The following is a 17,497-nucleotide window of genomic DNA, read 5'->3' as shown; positions in this document are numbered from 1 at the left end:
GTGATCATCTGTAATGTTATTAGAAAGATAAAGCATATTCCTAAATAACCTAGATCTCCATTTGATAATGAGTGGCGTCTGAATTCTGAAATACTTAGAAAATCCTGCTGGCGTTAGTGTAATATTTAAGGTAAGGGATGCCAAACTGTTAGATGTTCTTTTGATAGCGCTGCTTTGAAATAAGTAAATCCCAGTTGCATATTCAGCTTGCATATTAACACGCAACAAGTCAGAGAATGCAATCTTAAGGAACACTGAGGCATGATGAGACTCTTCTATGCTCTTACAGTTCCAATAGCGTCACTTCCAGTATTAACTGTTTGCTAAAAGAACAACACATTGATTCCAGTACAAGTATCAGCTTTTTACAGGTTTAAGTCTAATTTTATTAAGTAGCTGTAAGACCACATTGCAAAGTAAATGGATACTAGAGAGCATCATTGTACATAGGACAAACAGTGTACTAAATACTTTATTTCATGGCACCACTCTTTCTAAAGTGGTGGGTTGGTTATTCAGTAAAGCTAGTCTAGCTGAACACTGGTTATGCTTAGAGGGAGAAAAACAGTACAGATAGCAAAAGGGTGTTCAGCTAACTTGAGGGTTACTTTGCTGTGAATCAAAAGAGACACTGCTAGATGCAGAACAGTCAGTGGCTTCAGACTGCATTAAGCACTTTGGCTTTACTAGGCTGGCAGTAGCACAGAGCTGTGGAAACCTATTTTGACTGTAATTTAACTACTGTTAAAGTAATTCACATAAATAATGCCTATGACCAGACAGCTAAAGAGCCTGGACCATACTTGCTGGCAGTACTTAAGCTCACATTCACTAAAGAAAAGAAGCTTAGTGTTATTATCAGACAGAAGTACACAGTTTTAATGGGAAATAGCTGAAAGATGAGAAGCCAAGTTTGTGCTTGAAGATCAGCTGTGTTTTCTAGTTGTAGAGAGGCCCAAAGCTGTTTTAGTGGGTGTTTCAAGACAGTAGAACTGATACCATTCATGACAGAGGGGAAGCTGCCTGAGCGTGTTCTGCAATATGCCCCAGAAAACAAAAAAAAAAAGTATTTAATCAAATCCCTTAGAAGGAGATATACTGCCTGGTTATCCCTTGAAACTATTTGCTATCCACAGTTTCCAGCTGCTCCTCCTTTTAGTAATAATAGCATTTCTTAAAATCATATCAGTTATATAACAGTAAGGAAGAAAGTATGTGCTGACCTGGTTAAATGATGCCCCAGAGGAGCAGCTTCTTTCAATTCTGTATGATATTTTCTTCAAATTCCTTCCAATTGACATGTCTTAGTTTTACATAAGCCACCTGCCAAATCCCGGCTGTATATAGTATCACAATGCGCTTGTGCTGGGCGCTAAGTCTTACACCTCCTAGTTGGATGCTCAGTAAGGTTAAAGGGCTGTCTTTTATTGTCTTTGCTGTTCTATTCTGGGCCTTCGGTTTCTGACTAAACGGCCGGTCAGTGTGGCTTTTCAGTTGGCTGAGTTTTAGTTATCAGCCCTTAATAGGATCAGGCTTAGGTAGGAGCTGAGGAAAACGTTAACCCACACAAGCAGCCGCACTCAGCACGCCGCCACACGGCAGTACGACAGTACGACAGCCGCCCTTGACGGCCGTACCGTAAAGCGCCTCGCTGCCGGCATGGGGAAGCGGCGTGGCGGCAGGGAGCTGGTGCGGGGCCTGAGCAAGAGGCAGAGGAAGCACCTGCGGCAGTTCGGGGAGCAGCACCCCGTGTGCGACCGGTGAGCGCTGCTGGATTGATGAGCTTTGCCCGCAGCACGTGTGTCTGTTGACCCCTCTCGGTGTGTCAGTGCTTAGTGCCCCGGGTAGGAGCCCGTGCTCCAGAGAGCAGCCCCCAGGAATTGAGGAGGGAGTTTAAAATGTTGCCCTTCATGACCGGGGAAATGGTTTTAAGTTAAAAGAGGGAAGATTTAGGTTGGATGTTACGGGGAAGTTCTTCGCTAGGAGAGTGGTTAGGTCCTGGAACAGGCTGCCCAGGGAGGTTGTGGATGCCCCGTCCTTGGAGGTGTTCAAGGCCAGGTTGGACGGGGCCCTGGGCAACCTGATCTAGTAAAGGTGTATGTTTGGTGGCCCTGCCAGGCAGGGGGGTTGGAACTACATGATCCTTTGAACAGTGAAGCAGGAAGCAGATGCTCCGCTAAAATTCGGAATAAAGGGGGGCTAAAAGGGGGATAGTTAAAGGTAGTTTATAGAAACAAGTAAAGGAAACTTAAAGGTAGTTCATAGAAATAAGTAAAGGAAACTTAAAGGTAACAAGTAAAAGAAACAAGGGGCCTAGGAGAGCAGAGAGGATGCAGAGAAGCAGTGAGACCTCATGGATGCCCAGAAGAGGAGTTGCATTCCCCCTGATAAGAACAAGAGGGGGTCTGCATGCTAAAGAACTATTGAATATGTATCAGAATTCCGAGAACTATTGACTATGTATTAGAATTCTGAGAAATCATTGACTATGTATTAAATGTACCTATATCTGTGTCACTATTTTACAAGTCGCTGTGCAAGTTTGGAGGAGCTATCCCCCTTGCACCCAGCGCTGTGCAACACTGGAATAAACATACCTGCTTTATAACCCATCTCTGGATTATAGAGTTTGATTCTGCAAGTCACCCTGAGGTCCCTTCCAACCCGGGTCATTCTGTGATTCTGTGATCGCATGCACCCGGGCTTCACACACAGGCTGCAGCATCAGCTCAGAGGATTTTGTCAGGGTGAGCCCTGACTCTTTCCTTAAGGAGAGCTGTGTGATGCTCTGCCTCTCAGTTCTCTTTCAACTGCTCTGAGGCTCAACAATTTCTTCCTTTTCTTATCTGTGTTTATTCTGTGCAAAATATCATTGACAGCAAGATATTTTTGTGTTTTTTTTTTTTCTCAGGGTTTCTGGAAGACCAGAAGCAACTCAAATATGTGAACTGGTAATATATTTTTATTTCTTCCTCACTTTACTTGTTGTATGGTTCAGCGAAGTGGAATGCTGTGCCTTTCTTGTTGTTCCTTTTAGAAAACCTGCTTTTAGAAGGAAAAAATGAATGATTTTTTTTGTGATTCCAAATTGTTCTGTATAGTGTCAAACTCGTAACTGCAACAACAAGAGACAACAGAAGAAACGGGATACAATATTGCTATTCTTGTTTGTCTTTTAATGCTACTTAGCCCTGGCAAAAAGTGAAACATGCTGTAAGTTATTTTATTAATACACAGTGGTGCTTGAGTTAGAGAATGAGATGCTTTGTTCTCTGCTGAATGAAGAAATGTTGATGCTCGTTTCTGTTCTTCAAATTACAGTGCTTCAGTTTTCTTTCAGTTAGGACTTGTGAACCTCCTTTGTCATCAGACCAGTTAAAGACTTCACAGTTGTAGTGTGGAAAAAGTAATGAATGACTCTTATCTGTTAAGCACTTTTTTATTTTTATTTTTTGCATTTATATTGCATTTACTGAGTTTTCGCTTTGTGCTGAAAGGAGCTAAGAAGGAATGGTGCTGTGATTGTAGTCCTGTTTTTGCTGTGATGTTGGCTGTAACCTGGCACATTGTTCTTAGGCCTGTTTGTCCACGAGAACAAATGTGTTCTCCAAGGCTGAAAGAAACTAATCTTGTGATGCTCTGAGTCAAATCAGTGCAGAAAAAACACCAGGACATGGGTCTGCCATGGTCCTTTCAGAATCTGTGTGGAAATGTTCAAGATAACTCTTCACATAGAATGGACATTAGGGGAAAATCTCATTGCATCTGCAAAGGGCTGGAATGACAAGAAGGAAATGTAGTATGGGAGCTGGAGCTGAGGGTGTTTGCTTGCTGTCTAATGGACTGCTGCTGTTAATTGTTTTCACATTTAGTCTGACAATTCTGATAAATCAAGTGCGGAAAGCGATTCAGAGACTGAGGTGGAACAAGTCTCTGTCTATCACAAGCTTCTGGCTACCCTGAAGGCATCTCCTGAGTCTGAGAGTGAGGAGGAGGAAGATGAAAGTGAATCAGAAGAAGCTGAGGAGAGTGAGGCAGAGCTGGACAGTGAAGGGTCCCAGGAGCCCAAAGAAGCTGTTGGAGATGAAGAAGAGCAGGATAATGTACCAGAGCAGGAAGAAGGTAGTTTCTTTTGCTATGCTTTGGCAATTATTGTTTCAGTTAGAAAGTTTGAATAATGTCTGGTTTTACCCCTGATCCTGGTGTACATGGGCTGGTTGGCTGGGTGCTCCTCTGGCTGGGAGACTGTTGCTCCATTGCGACTTTGTGATTATGAGTAGCAGCTGCTGGAGTATTTAGCAGGGCAAAGGGTAGCTGTGCTCATTTCCCAGCAGCCAGCCTGCTGCTTCTTCCTCAGATGTTTGTGCAGCAGCGCAGGGAGAATCCACATGGAGCAACATACCAGGGGTTCTCACCCACTTGCTGGGAGATACAAGCTGTTCTCTCACACAGCATCTGGCTTGGCTGCTGCCACTGAGCACAGAGAAAGGTTTGCCTTACAGCAGAGGAAAGAGTGTTTAGATTTTAAGGAAACCTCCTCCCATATGAGGAGACATCCTCATTCATGAAGTCCCCAAGTAGATTCTAGGATGACGGAGTCAACTCTTTGTTTTCTCAGTTGTTTAGGTTCTTTGGAAGCTAAAACTTGTATTCTCTGAATACATTTTTCCTTAAGTTTTCTCAGAGAAATTATGTTTTATATTATTTAACTTCTGGCATGTTAGACAAAGGTAGCTTAAAAAAAAAAAAAAAAAAAAAAAGCCCAACCCAAAAAAGGTAAAATACAAGGCCTATTCTTATCTTTTTGCGTAGGATTTTTGAAGGACAAAGTGAAACTCAGAACTGTTTGACACAGGCAGCCAGAAGTGGCTTTTGGTAATAGCTTTTCCAGGAGAATATAACACATTTCTCTCTCTAAGAAGTTGCAGCTAAAGACCCACCAGAACAGGCGCTTGGCCAGGAGCAGGCTAATGGGGCGGAAACTTCCTGTGACCCGAATCATGGAGCAGCTGAGGAGTTTACCGATGTGAAACATGAAGCTGAATTTAGCTTGGAAACCAATTTCATGGAAGAGGAGAGTGGAGACGGTGATGCAGACAAGACAGAGAGCAATTCTTCACAAGCCCTTTCAGAAGGTAAAAATAGTATTATTGTACGCTAGTGATCTGCCTCTTGAGTGTCTGTAAACATGTAAATTACCAAACTCTTTAATGAGATGCTGTATAGTTGCCAAGTTCTTTGGCTGCGCTATTTATTGTGTTGCCCACGTGTGAGCCTGTTACATAAGGGACATTTGGAGTTAACGCATGCATACAGCTGAACTGTTTGTTTCCTGTAGCTCATATGGGTGTGCATTTGTGCATGGTTTCTGCTGTAACTAGTAAGGCCCAAACCAGTGGAAACCAGAAATACACATGGAGGATGTTATCGTGTTCTTACAAATGCTCAGGGCTCTCTGGGTTTTGAAGCATGTACAGAGGAGTCTGATTACACCGAGGTCAGGGAGGCATCAATAGAGAGTCTGTGTGGTATCTTTTAAGGGTGTAGCCCAGAATGCCGATGCTGCGGTGCAGCGATGGGTGAAATCCGAGCTCTGCTGTTGGAGTTGTCCCACCTTGTGTCACACAAATAGCTGTGCAGACGGGTGTGTGATCTTTCAGCGATATGCCGCGTGTTGGCACTTGCAGAGCTCCTATTCATATTTCATGCTCTATGGTTTTAATATCAGATGGCGTAGTTTGAGAGAGAGAGGAATATGTATGTAGCATCCCTAGTGATGCTGGCTTGTCATCTTAGAGCAGCAGCTGACATTAGATCTGGGAGGCAGCTTGGTTGATACACGGAATGTGTGGAAGCATCAAAGGGCCATGTGATAGAAGAAACAGCTCATTCTTGTTACCACGAGAATATTGCTTAGGCTGTTGGCATTGCATTTTAATGAGAACCACCGCTTTCCACCTGCATGCTGAGTATCCTAGAAGCTTTGTTCAACCTATAAATAATGCACTACTTTTCAGTGGATTCTTACAGAAGTGGCTTTATAACTGATTATGGAAGATGAGTCACCTAAGACAGCAGAAAGTGAATCCTCAGGGTCACTTGAATTGCTGAAAATGCCTCGCATCATTCCTTGACTTTATTTTACAACTGCTGGAATCAGTAAAACCTACTGAAGAGAGAACAATACCCTATTCATGTGCATTACTGGGATAGTATTTTCAAGTGTCCTGCATTAGCAAATGTCTGGACTTCTTGTGGATAATTTTATGTAGATTAGAAATCCTTTGGCAGGCACTAGTGTCCTCTCATTGCTCTTCCTTAGGCAGTGAGTGCTACAGTGATGCAAGGTATATACAGGGTTTGGTTTTCAAAACAAGCTTCGCATATCAGGCTCTGAATATAAAATGATTTTACAGTTTCTTGTCTCTTTCCACAGAGAATTGCTGATGAGATAAATCATACTTCTGCTTGCTTCCAGCAATCCTTGCTGCCTTTCCTCTGATCTGCTCTTTATCTGCTTTATCACAACCTGTGCTCATGTCACTGCCCAGCAATGCAAAGTCTTCAACAGAACCATAAATTGAGGGCATTAAGCTCACTTGAGTCTTTACTGTTGACATTCCACTTCACCTGCAAGGAGTGGAAGCGCTAACTGATGTTTATCAGCATCAGAGCTTCAGGCAGAATATCACTAATCTTTTCTACTGCACAGTGCTTTCCTGTCCAACATTTGTTTTGGGATTTAAACTTTGAGTACTTTAGTAAGTGCTTTTTCTTTCCCTTCATTCCTTTTTTATTTTTACTTTTTTTTTTTTTGTTATAGGCAATCTGTCAAATCTGTTCCATTTTTATGGAGAGAATTCGACATCCTTTCTCTTGTCACCCAGTGCTTTGAAATAGCTGGTTGGAGCTGCAGTGTTGGCCGGCAGAAAAACTGTCCATATCGCTTGCAAATCTGTTCTGAAACTTTTGATCCTGCCATTAGCTGCGGTAGTTCTCAGGACTTTGTTATTTCTGTTTTAAAACAGATCCCTTTAAACAGCACATGGACAAAGAACTCGAAGAAAAAGAAGTAGAAAAAATATCTATGCTATCGAAGACTTCAAGTCAAAGCAAGGTAATGTTCTGTAGCAAGACAGAGTTTCTCGAGATGCTGGAATAAAAATACCTTTGTATACAAGTGAAGTAGTTTCATTTTGTTATTAGGTATTGGCTCTGGAGTTGTCAAGGTTTTGTCACTATTGCTGGTGAAGTGTTTCTTCTTTGCTTAATGCTGAGAGAGAGTTGAGATACAAAGTCTTCTGATATGTCAGCATATGGTGACACGTCTGAAAGTCAGAGCTTTTGAATTTGCTTTGTAGTCATGAGATCGAAGTTTTGGTGCTACTCTTGGCACTGGGTGGAAGCAGGGCTGATCTCTGGGTGGTGGCGCTGGGGTGCAGCGAGGTGCACTGCAGCTGAGTTCCTGGGGTGGCCACACAGAGTCTCAGCAGTGCTTGTGATGCACCTTCGTGTTCTTGATTCAAGGTGGTTCTAACTTTGTACACACTTACAAGAAGCTAAAGAGGAATTCGGTACTTTAGTTAATAGTGGCAGTAATATGCGGGAATAAAACCAACTCATTATTTGAAACAATGCTGTTTTTCAAAATATTCTTTTTAGACAAACTTTTGCTTCTTAACTTTCTCACATCTGATTTTGTTTTGGAGCATTGCCTCACATTCTGGTCACCCATATGTTGGGTGACATTCCTTGGAAGATACCCAATGGTGATGCAGTCAGAGCTAACTGGGATATATATTTTTTTCCCTTTTTTCTCTTTATTTATTTATTTATTTATTTATTTAATATGGTGGTCAGAAATACCAGTGCCACCTAAAGCATTGTATGGCGTATCTTTGCTTAATTTGATGCAGCCACATTATAGAAATAGAATGGGATTTGTGTGACAGGAGACTTAAAGGCAAGAGTTTTTTCTTATTACACTGAAAGGATTTGCCTATAAAATCAGTGCATTGGTGTGACTGACCTGCAAATGTCAGTTGGATTCCAGCGCTGGCAAAACTGACATCAGTTTATTCACCTGCAAAATGGTGGCAGTTGTAGCCATATCACTGCAAAATGCATCCAGATCTTGTGAGCTGGAGTTAGATGCTAAGAGACTGCTTATTGAAAGAAATGTTTCAGCTTTTATTATGAAAAGATAACTGCTCTAATTTCATGACATTGATTAAACAAGCTGTGATAATGTGCTTTAAGTTGTACTGGGTCTGCTCCATTTGACTCTTCTGTTTGCTTTTTTTCCTTCAGTGGCCAAGGCTGGGTCAGCTCACTTTCTCATCCTCTTTGGAGAAACAGACAACTTTAAAACCAGTCAAAGAATTCAATGTGAAACAGCTTTATCTTCACAAGACTTTAGAGTCCACTTGGCCGAAAGTGAATAAACATTTCTTGACCTCAGGAAACAAACCAGGTGATTCCTCTTTCACCCCATTACAAAGAGAGCTCTTCTGTATCATGAATACCTACAGGGACTTGTTCTATCCGGAGAGAGATGCTTTAACAAATGGAGAAGAAATCCGTCATGTTTACTGCTTACATGCCTTGAACCACATTCTGAAGGCTAATGCCCAGGTGCTCAGCAACAATGCCAAAAAACGTGACCAAAAGCCAGGGACCGACAGTGACGACTACAGGGATCAGGGGCTCACCAGACCTAAGGTGAGAGTGCTTCAGAAATGCGATTCCCTGCCTGCTTTGGGAGTCTGGTCAGACTATGAAAATGTCTGAGCAGTTTACTGGAAGGTATTTCTGTTGCTGCTGTTACTTGATGTGTTGCAAGGCACGTGACTTTCCACATCTCTTTGGTTGTGCCTGGAAGACTTTCTGCCTCAGAGTCCAAAGTATCGTTGTGCTGGGGCTCATGTCATTAATCCACAGCACCCACTGGTTAATTATCAGGTAGATTCAACTTGGACTAGTCTGCCTCTTGTTGTGCCAACTGTCTGCTGAACAGTTTCAAGTCTGGGTTTCAGTGTTTTCTGCACTCCTGACAAAGGCTTGCTTTTGGTTTCTGTGTTGACTTTCCAGGAGTGCTTTGCAGAGGTTGTTGCCATCCATTCAGGAGCCAGACTTTATCCTTGTCTGCATGCTGAGGGAGCTCATGTTTGCTTGGGGAACTGAGAGAAGCGTGTGCTTGTAATTGTGCTGGGTATACGAGATGGAGAACCAAACCGAACTTCAGGCCCCTGCATGTTTGTGAGCACACTGTTTGCCAGCATGTTCTCTCCTTGCCATATGTTAGAATTAGGCTTATTCTGCTTCCATGCGGATCCATTTGTATCTGTCTTTCAGAAACAGATCAGTGAAGTGCAGTAAGGAAGTCAGAAGCTAGGGGACTGTTTGAGGGCAGAAGTACATGCCATGGCTGCAGGGTTTAGACCTATCTGGGAGGTCTTATTTTGTCACGTAGGCACAGTGGTTATGTCAGGGAAGGAGGGTGATGCTTGTTTTGATTGCTGGGAGGCCCAAATGTGGGCACTTCAAAGACAAAGCAGTTACTTAACATGCTCAGCTGTGGATATTGATGTTTTTTGGGTTGTTCAGTTGTAACTGTTGATCTGTGCAGGTGCTGATAATAGTGCCCTTCCGGGAATGTGCTTTGCGAATTGTGCATATTTTCATCAGTCTTCTTGAAGTGAACGAGAAAAGAAAAATAGATGTAAGTAATAAGAAGCGCTTCAAAGGGGAGTTTGGTTCTGACCCAGACGAGAAGCCCCCCAACCTGAAAAGACCTGAAGATTATGAAGCCGTCTTCGCTGGCAACATTGATGACCACTTCAGAATTGGTAATGACCCACAGAACATGAGTTTTGCTTATAAAGAAGTGAGGGGTAATCTAACAGGTTCTTCCTTAATGTCTGGGAGCCATCGGGGCTGGTGAGAATTGGGGCTCTGAGGTATTTGTGCTGTGTCTGCAGTGGCATCATGAATACTTCTGAAAATATTCCATTCCTTGCCATTAAAAAATAGAAGAGAAAATATAAAAGTAAACATTTTCACTCCAAGTTCGGAGTCCCTTAAAATGCAGTGATTGCTTTATTGTGGCAGGGTTGCCCGCACCTCATTTGAAAGAGGATAATCTTGATTATGCAGCAAAATCACCCATGTTATGTAAAAAAAAGCAATAAAATCTCAGGTCAAGTTAGTGTATTCACGGTGTATCTTAAAATCAGTAACAGTGGAAACAAATTCAAGCTCAGTACTGAGCAAAGCAGTTTTCTACTGTATTGCCCATGGTTTTTATGAGCAGTAAGGAATGGACAGCAATTGGGACCATTGGACAAACAGCAAATGTACGACTTATTTTGTAGTAATTTCAAGCTGTTTTAGTAACTCAGTGTGCAAAGAATTAGTTTGGTTCCCGGAGCTGCCACAATGAGTAGGCAGTTTTTTTCTAACCTAACTTGACAGATAAGAGCTTCTTGAAATGATTGTCCCTTGAAAGATAAATTGGCATCCCAAGAGGTATAATGATAGTGTGGAAGGTGCAGGTCGTTCCCACTCAATCTTTCATGCTTCCCCAGTGAGTATCTGTCTTGCTGAGAACATCTTACATTTTGTAGCAAAATAATTTGCCTTGCAGTCCTCTCCTATAGCACAGTCTCCTCGATCCACTTACTGAGTGTGAAGAAATGCATGGGGGAACTTTGGGTGCTGTTACTTGCAGAAGCAAATCATAGAAGCAGCATAATTATTCCTTCCTAATGTGCTTTGCATCCTGTTACTTCAGCACTAAGATTGAATTCAGGGCATGTTTGTTATGCCTTACTAAAACCATCCTTTCCCATTTTTAAATCAAATACATTTAGAATTACCAAAATGTTTATATGCCGACATGTTTTGAGATAAGTGCTGTTTTCCTGGAAATTCAACCTTTTAATTATTTTATTATTGGGTTAAAATAGCCAGCAGGAGATGTCCCTATGGGTGCCTGTGTGAAATTCTTGACGTGCCTTCAGATGTGCTTATAGTCGCTGGCTTCAGGCAGACAGGGCAATAAGCTGAAAAGGCACCTGTGTTGGGCAGTGTGTAGTGGGTGGTTTGAATGTGGCCCAAATGGAGATTTTAAAATCAGAAAACTGTGTGTCCATATAGTTATAGGTAGCAATTTCCTCCTTTACTTTCTTGCTTTTCCTTTATCATCAGAAGTGATGCATGAGCTAGTTGACACTGCAACGTGTGTCTTGAGAAGCCAGCTAGCACCTTCCTGGTAGAATTTGCAGGGCTGTCTATGTTTTCTGCCTTTGTAACATGATCAACCTTGTCCTTGGTCTTTTAGTAGTGTCTCCTGTGGCCCTGTGAATGAAAGCAATCAGTGCTCAGGAGATCCACGCTAAATCTTTCATGACAGGTTGAAATAACTGTTACTACAGTAGATAATGACGTGGACCAAAGCCTAGAGGTGAGGGTGAAAAGGAGTAGTTAATCATTTCTACTGCTTTTTTTCATCTTTTTAGCCCCTCTTTCCTCTTATTTTTCTTTTTAACAGTAAATCAAGAGAAATGCATTTTGGCTCAATAATGTCATGCAAGCTATGAAAAAGCTGAGGAAAAAAAAGAACTGCTGGAAGAGTTCTAGCAATGAAAATCTGCCAAAGGCTTATGAAATGGAGGAAGGGTAGATAAGCACATTCTCAGGGAAGTTTCAGCTGGATTGGTTTTGTCCTGCTGTAATCACAAGCATGTGCTAAGGGAGAGGAAATGTAGGGAGTTACTGTTATGGAGTCTTCTGGAAGAAAATGGTTGGCCCTTAACTTTGACTAAGAACTGCTGTTTGTGTTCTGACAGGGGTTGCTATTCTACAAAAGAGCATGAGATTATATGCGCCGTTTTATTCATCAGACATCATTATTGCCTCTCCCCTGGGTATGAGGACTGTCATTGGCGCAGAGGGAGAGAAGAAGAGAGACTTCGATTTTCTGTCATCCATAGAGATGCTCATAATTGATCAGGCAGACATTTACCTAATGCAGAACTGGGAACATGTTCTGGTACGGTTTCCCTGTTTTTTTGTGTTGCACTGTGTCTTGTTCATCTAATTACAACTTACTGTTAGGAATGAATAGTTTTGCTGTTTTCTACTGACTTTATTCTAGACACTTGTTTGTTCATTTTCATCCACCAATATTTATTTTCCTTTTACTACAAATAATTTCCTTGCAGCTTTTGGTTGTATTCAGTACCTGTTCTCTGTAGATCTTAGAATTTGGATATTAGGAGGAAGTTAAGCACACAGAGGGTGGTGACACACTGGGGCAGGTTGCCCAAGGAGGCTGTGGTGCCCCATCACTGCAGGCATTCAGGGCCAGGCTGGATGTGGCTGTGGGCAGCCTGCTCTGGTGGCTGGTGACCCTACACGTAGCAGGGGGGTTGGAACTGGGTGATCATTGTGGTCCTTTCCAACCCAGGCCGTTCTATGACTCTGTGATACGGTGCATTACTATTGTATTTCATCGTAGTTTGGTTGTGAGGTTGGGTTTATTTTTTTATTGACTGGCTTTTTTTTTTTTTTCAGTGGCTTTTTATTTGACAACTATAATTATTTTGCAGGATTAGATGGTTATGATTCCTTTAGTCACCTCTGGGGGAAAATCTGCCAGTTGTCTGACTGCACCGTGTCTCAGATCACAGCTGTGTGAGGAGTTTGTCCAACCTCACTGAGGTTCTTCCAGAAAGCAGTGGGCACTGGTGCTTGTTGCCATTGACAGTAGAGCCGCCGAGCATTAGTCATGTCCTAATTGAAACAGACTTATCCTGCGTGTATAATGAATAAAGCTTTAGGATTGCCACCAGTATGTGGTAATGCCCATGTTTTATGGCCGCAGGTTAATAGAAGTTTTCAAGCTTGAAAGTTTGGAGTTGTTTTTGTTTGTGTATTTCATATAGAAACACCTTTGAGGAATCTGAACCTATCATTTTGGCAGCCTGGCATTACTGTACATTTTAAATGAGCCTGAAAGTGTCTTATTTCCTGGGGAGTCCTGGCAAAGGCTCATGAGCCTACACGATGCTCCTGGAGTGTCCTGGAGCCCATTTTCCATTTTTGTTTTTGTTTGAGTGCATTTGTCTGCTGTGCAGCAGCAGCAGTACCAGTCCTGGGCATTGCCAGGTTGCCCCTTCATGCATTAGGAGCAGCAGTTCAGCTGCTTCTAGCTCAGAAACCTTGGACCTGCTGACGTCAGTACATACAAACAGATCCATTAGGCTTCCCCCACGGGAGAGGATTAGAAGCAAAGGCTGCTGTTACTGATGGCTGAGGAGATGGCAGTTTTGAGTCCCGTGGAATGAAATTAGGTAAATTACTCTTGATGGGGTCAATAAATCCCAGGCAGTCATCTTGGGCAATCACTGCTGTTACATTCTGTGCTGTCTTGCTTATCCTTGTCCACTTTCTTGCTGCAGTTAAGGCTCTTTGCAGTCTGGATGCAATTATGTCAGTCTGCAGCAGTATGTTTCTGTCTCTGTGTAGCACCTGATGAAGCACATTAACCTGCTGCCTTTGGATTCCCATGGGGTAGACTTTTCCCGAGTGCGAATGCCAAACCTCAATAACTGGTCCAAGTACTACCGCCAGACGCTGCTGTTCAGTGCTCTTCAAGATCCCCAGATTAATGCTATCTTCAACAAACACTGCTTCAATTACATGGGGCAGGTGAGTTCATGTCAAAGCTGAGGCCGCCTTTAGGCATAATGAAGGGGGAGAGGAGCAGAGAAGCCAGCATGGAAAAATTCCATAATTCAGTTGTAGAAGCATCTGTGTGGCAGTAATTTCTATTGCCCTGAATGTTTCTGTCTGAATCTCCACAGTGCTGCGTGATGGTCTCTGATGCTGTGCCAAAGGCATAGAGAGCTACTCTTTTTGCAGCAATACTTATTTGATTCTTTTGTTTCAAGGTGCTAGTCAGGTTTTGTTCTTTCTGAATTTGGAGTATGTAAGTTATATGTAAGCCTGTAGCACAGCTTGCAGGTGTGTGCTGTTGGCAGAAGGCTGCCTGTAATGGGGCTGCTTTTGAGATGCTGCTTTCCTAACCATCCTGCTTTGTTCCCTCAGGTGGCTGTCCGCAATGTGCCGCTGAGCGGCTCCATTAGCCATGTTGTGGTCCAGCTCCCCCACGTTTTCCGGAGGATAGAAGCTGAAAATTTAACTTCTGTAATAGATACAAGGTACTCTGTGTTCCGACTACTTTGCTGTGCCCTCTTGACTGCAGTTTCAGATCTAGTGGAGCGTACTGCTTCCTGCAGAACATAGGGCCAGTGGGATTTCACAGTAGAAGTCTTCATTAGTCTTCTGGTGTGGGCTGGGCCCTGCACAGAGTCAGGGGATGCTGAATTTCTCTTTGCCAGAGGCAATGGGTAATGAAACATAGGAAAGCAATACCAATCTCCTTGATGTTTTTGTGGAACTGGTGAAGCCTTAACCCTTTATCTTCTACCGGTGTAGAAACCCTAAGAAGTTAAAGAAGGAAATGCATAGTCAAAACCCTCAGTAGTCTGTTGTGTCTGATGATATTCCTGTCTGAGGTCATGAAAGCCAGGTATTATTCTGATTAAAACGTACATGTTTCCTTAACTTAGGTTTCAGTTTTTCGTCGACAAAGTTTTGCCCGAGTACCGTGATGCCATCATGTCACACACGCTCATTTATGTTCCATCATATTTTGACTACGTGCGACTTCGAAATTACTTCAAGAAAGAGGAGCTGAATTTTACTCACATTTGTGAATACACTAAAAAGGCCAGTATCTGCAGAGCAAGGCGGGCCTTCCTCAAGGGAGAGAAGCAGTTCTTAGTGCTCACTGAACGCTTCCACTTCTACAAAAGGTAAACTGTGGGCTGAGTTTTCCTCTGGGTTGCTTATGTGTTGTTCTGAAAGTACAGTGGCCTTAATCACAGGTGGGCCTCACTGCCTTTTGAACCCGTTGAATCTCGCTGAGGACTTCTTAAAACTTTTGCATGTTGCCATAGTTTCTCTGAATGCCTTGGTGTACATGGGGCTGTATTCAGGAGGTACGTGCTGCCAAGACCAATGATGCCAGGATGGAATGATATATCCCGCAAAATTGGGTTATTTTTTCCTTTACTGGCATTCGTCTGTGCCACTGTAACTGCATACAGTTCTGGGGGAAGGCATGTAAATAGTTCAGTAAGGCAGTATAGCACGCTGAGACCACCTGGAAAATTTGCTGCATCCTGACAGGAGCTGTTTGGAAGTTCCTCATTGAACGTCTTTTTTTCTGTTAGCAGAAGATGTTGTGGCAAATAGAAAAAGTTTCATGGACATGAAACTTGAATATGAAGCCAAAATGATTCGGGCTTCACCTAAGATCCATGCCAAAGAGGCTGAATACTGCAGAAAGTGATGGTGGCTGGTACTTTAGGGGAAGTCATGGTGCCTGGCAGCAATAGACCTCCCTTAATTCCACATCTGTGGCAAGTTTACTCTGTGATGCAGGGTTTGTGGAGTCGAGCCGCAGCACTGAAATGGGTAACTGAGATAGGACTGATGTTTTAACGTACACAATGCATAAAAATTGGTAACAAAGTTACCCTTCTCACCTCTTCCCCTCCCCTGCTACAGGTACACCATAAAAGGCATTAGGAACCTCATTTTCTACGAGTTACCAACCTACCCCCACTTCTACAGTGAGATTTGTAACATGATGAAGGCCACTGACAGTGGAGTGGATGCTACTTGGACCTGCACTGTGCTCTACACCAAGTACGATGCTCAGAAATTGGCTGCAGTGGTTGGCATAGATCGCACCGCTCAAATGCTACAGTCCAAGAAAAATGTGCACCTCTTTGTTACAGGAGAAAATGAATAAGATGGACCTGGATTTTACTCCTGATGTATCTTTTGATGTTCAAAAGAACTTCAAAAGAGCGTTTTAAACTTTTTAGTAACTTTTGCTAAGTATTCTGTTTATACATAATTTTTTGTATTCAAGTTTCTGTCCAACAGGAAACATAGGCTGTCATTCAAGAAAACATGGATTGCATGGTTTCTTCTGTATATAAAGAAAATCAATTCGGAGTTGTTGTTATATATTGAAAAACTCACTGGTTAGTAAAGATTGGTAATTTGATAAACACCCCTCGACTGAATAGCTTCGCTTCATTTTCTGGTAGGGCAAACTCTCCTTCTGTTATTAAAGGAGACATTTTACTTTAATCTAAATGAACAATTGTGCCTGGGTGTGAAGGCCGATGCTGTTTTGTAGACCAGTGGTTGTTCATGCATACCAGGGAGGTATCATTCAGCAGATGTGCAAATGAATCCACGTGGTTTCTTCCTTTGCCTTTTAATTTAGGGTTGCTGTGACATATCTCCACTGTAGCACACAAGAAGTAAGAGCCAAAGCCAAATTCTCCTCTTGGACATCTACAGCTGAGCAGCAAGGGCGGCCAGAGCAGCAAATGAGGATTCCTGTTGCATGTGGGAGAATTGTGGATGCGTGTATAAAAGCAAGCACACAAAACAGGATTAAGGCATTTTCTTCCTACTCCGGATGTGCTTAGCCCAGATGAGTAACTGACCTCCGAGGAAGCTAAAGAGGTATAGCTACTTAGGGAGATAAGTTGGTGTAGTGCAGTGACTGTTTAAAGAAACAGCAAGAGTTGCATTCCAGAGCCTTAGTGAAGAGGTTTCTGACCCCCAGTGAAGCTTACAGCAAGGCACCACGTTGGGAGTTGCTTTGAAATTTGACGTGTGTGGACAAATTGTACATATTTTATGTTGATTACCAATGCTAACTCACTAATTTGCAAATTAACAAAGAAATAACATCCTTACTGCCTTCTGAAGGTGCCCTTAGATGCAGTCACACATTTTATGTGAGATTGTCCTTGGAATGCTCATACAGGAGGTGATTCTGCCCTGGCACAAGTTCACATGCTGTAGTAGGGAACCTTTAAGCCAAGGCTGGAAGTCCTGCCAGGAGGCAACGCCTGCAGACTGGGGATTGTTGGTACAGGGACCTCTGTGTCTGCATTGCTTTAAAGGAGTTGCTATTCCCAGGTGCTTCTTCCTACCCTTGTGCTGTGATGTTCCCACAGCTCAGCTATTGCCCAGCTTGATTGTAGAGCTGTGGTGAACCAGGTGTAAGATTTTGTTGTCTTTAAAACTCCTCCTCTGCCCTCTTTTTATATTATTCTGAACAATTCCCTGGTGCAGTTCACAGCAGGGCTCTGCAAAGCAATTTATCCCAGAGCGGTGAGTTGCCATGAAGGGGCAAGCCCTGAAATCAGCATCTGCCCTTTCGTTGATGTGTTGTTTTTCAGGCACAAAACAGAACTGATGATGGCGAGCCAGGCTCTGAGCCTGGCTCATTCCTGTGGGCACTCCTGGTCACTGTTAGAAATGGAATATCTAATATGGGAATTGTTTGCTTGTTTTTAAGCTTTGACGTACCTGAAACAAGAAAAGATGCTGTCTT

The 17,497-nt window shown here is 42.8% G+C and overlaps 1 protein-coding gene across 2 annotated transcripts; it reads left to right on the top strand.

Annotated features, from left to right (window-relative positions):
• Positions 1-13: 13 nt before the first annotated feature.
• On the top strand, positions 14-16,153 carry UTP25 (UTP25 small subunit processor component). 2 transcript variants are annotated; one of them, XM_015857370.2, is made up of 12 exons: positions 14-1,760; positions 2,912-2,951; positions 3,873-4,122; positions 4,923-5,135; positions 7,029-7,117; positions 8,311-8,721; positions 9,629-9,848; positions 11,850-12,052; positions 13,531-13,713; positions 14,113-14,225; positions 14,637-14,882; positions 15,640-16,153. In XM_015857370.2, exons 1-12 carry the CDS (start codon positions 1,660-1,662, stop codon positions 15,884-15,886), a joined length of 2,316 nt encoding a protein of 771 aa, XP_015712856.1. In that variant the 5' UTR covers positions 14-1,659; the 3' UTR covers positions 15,887-16,153. The 2 variants fall into 2 exon arrangements, with proteins under 2 accessions (XP_015712856.1, XP_015712855.1); XM_015857369.2 differs by having other exon boundaries at positions 4,920-5,135.
• Positions 16,154-17,497: the final 1,344 nt, after the last annotated feature.

Source organism: Coturnix japonica, chromosome 3, assembly GCF_001577835.2.
Source record: "Coturnix japonica isolate 7356 chromosome 3, Coturnix japonica 2.1, whole genome shotgun sequence".
In the NCBI taxonomy this organism is placed as follows: domain Eukaryota; kingdom Metazoa; phylum Chordata; class Aves; order Galliformes; family Phasianidae; genus Coturnix; species Coturnix japonica.
This window is presented reverse-complemented; position numbering and strand designations above follow the sequence as displayed.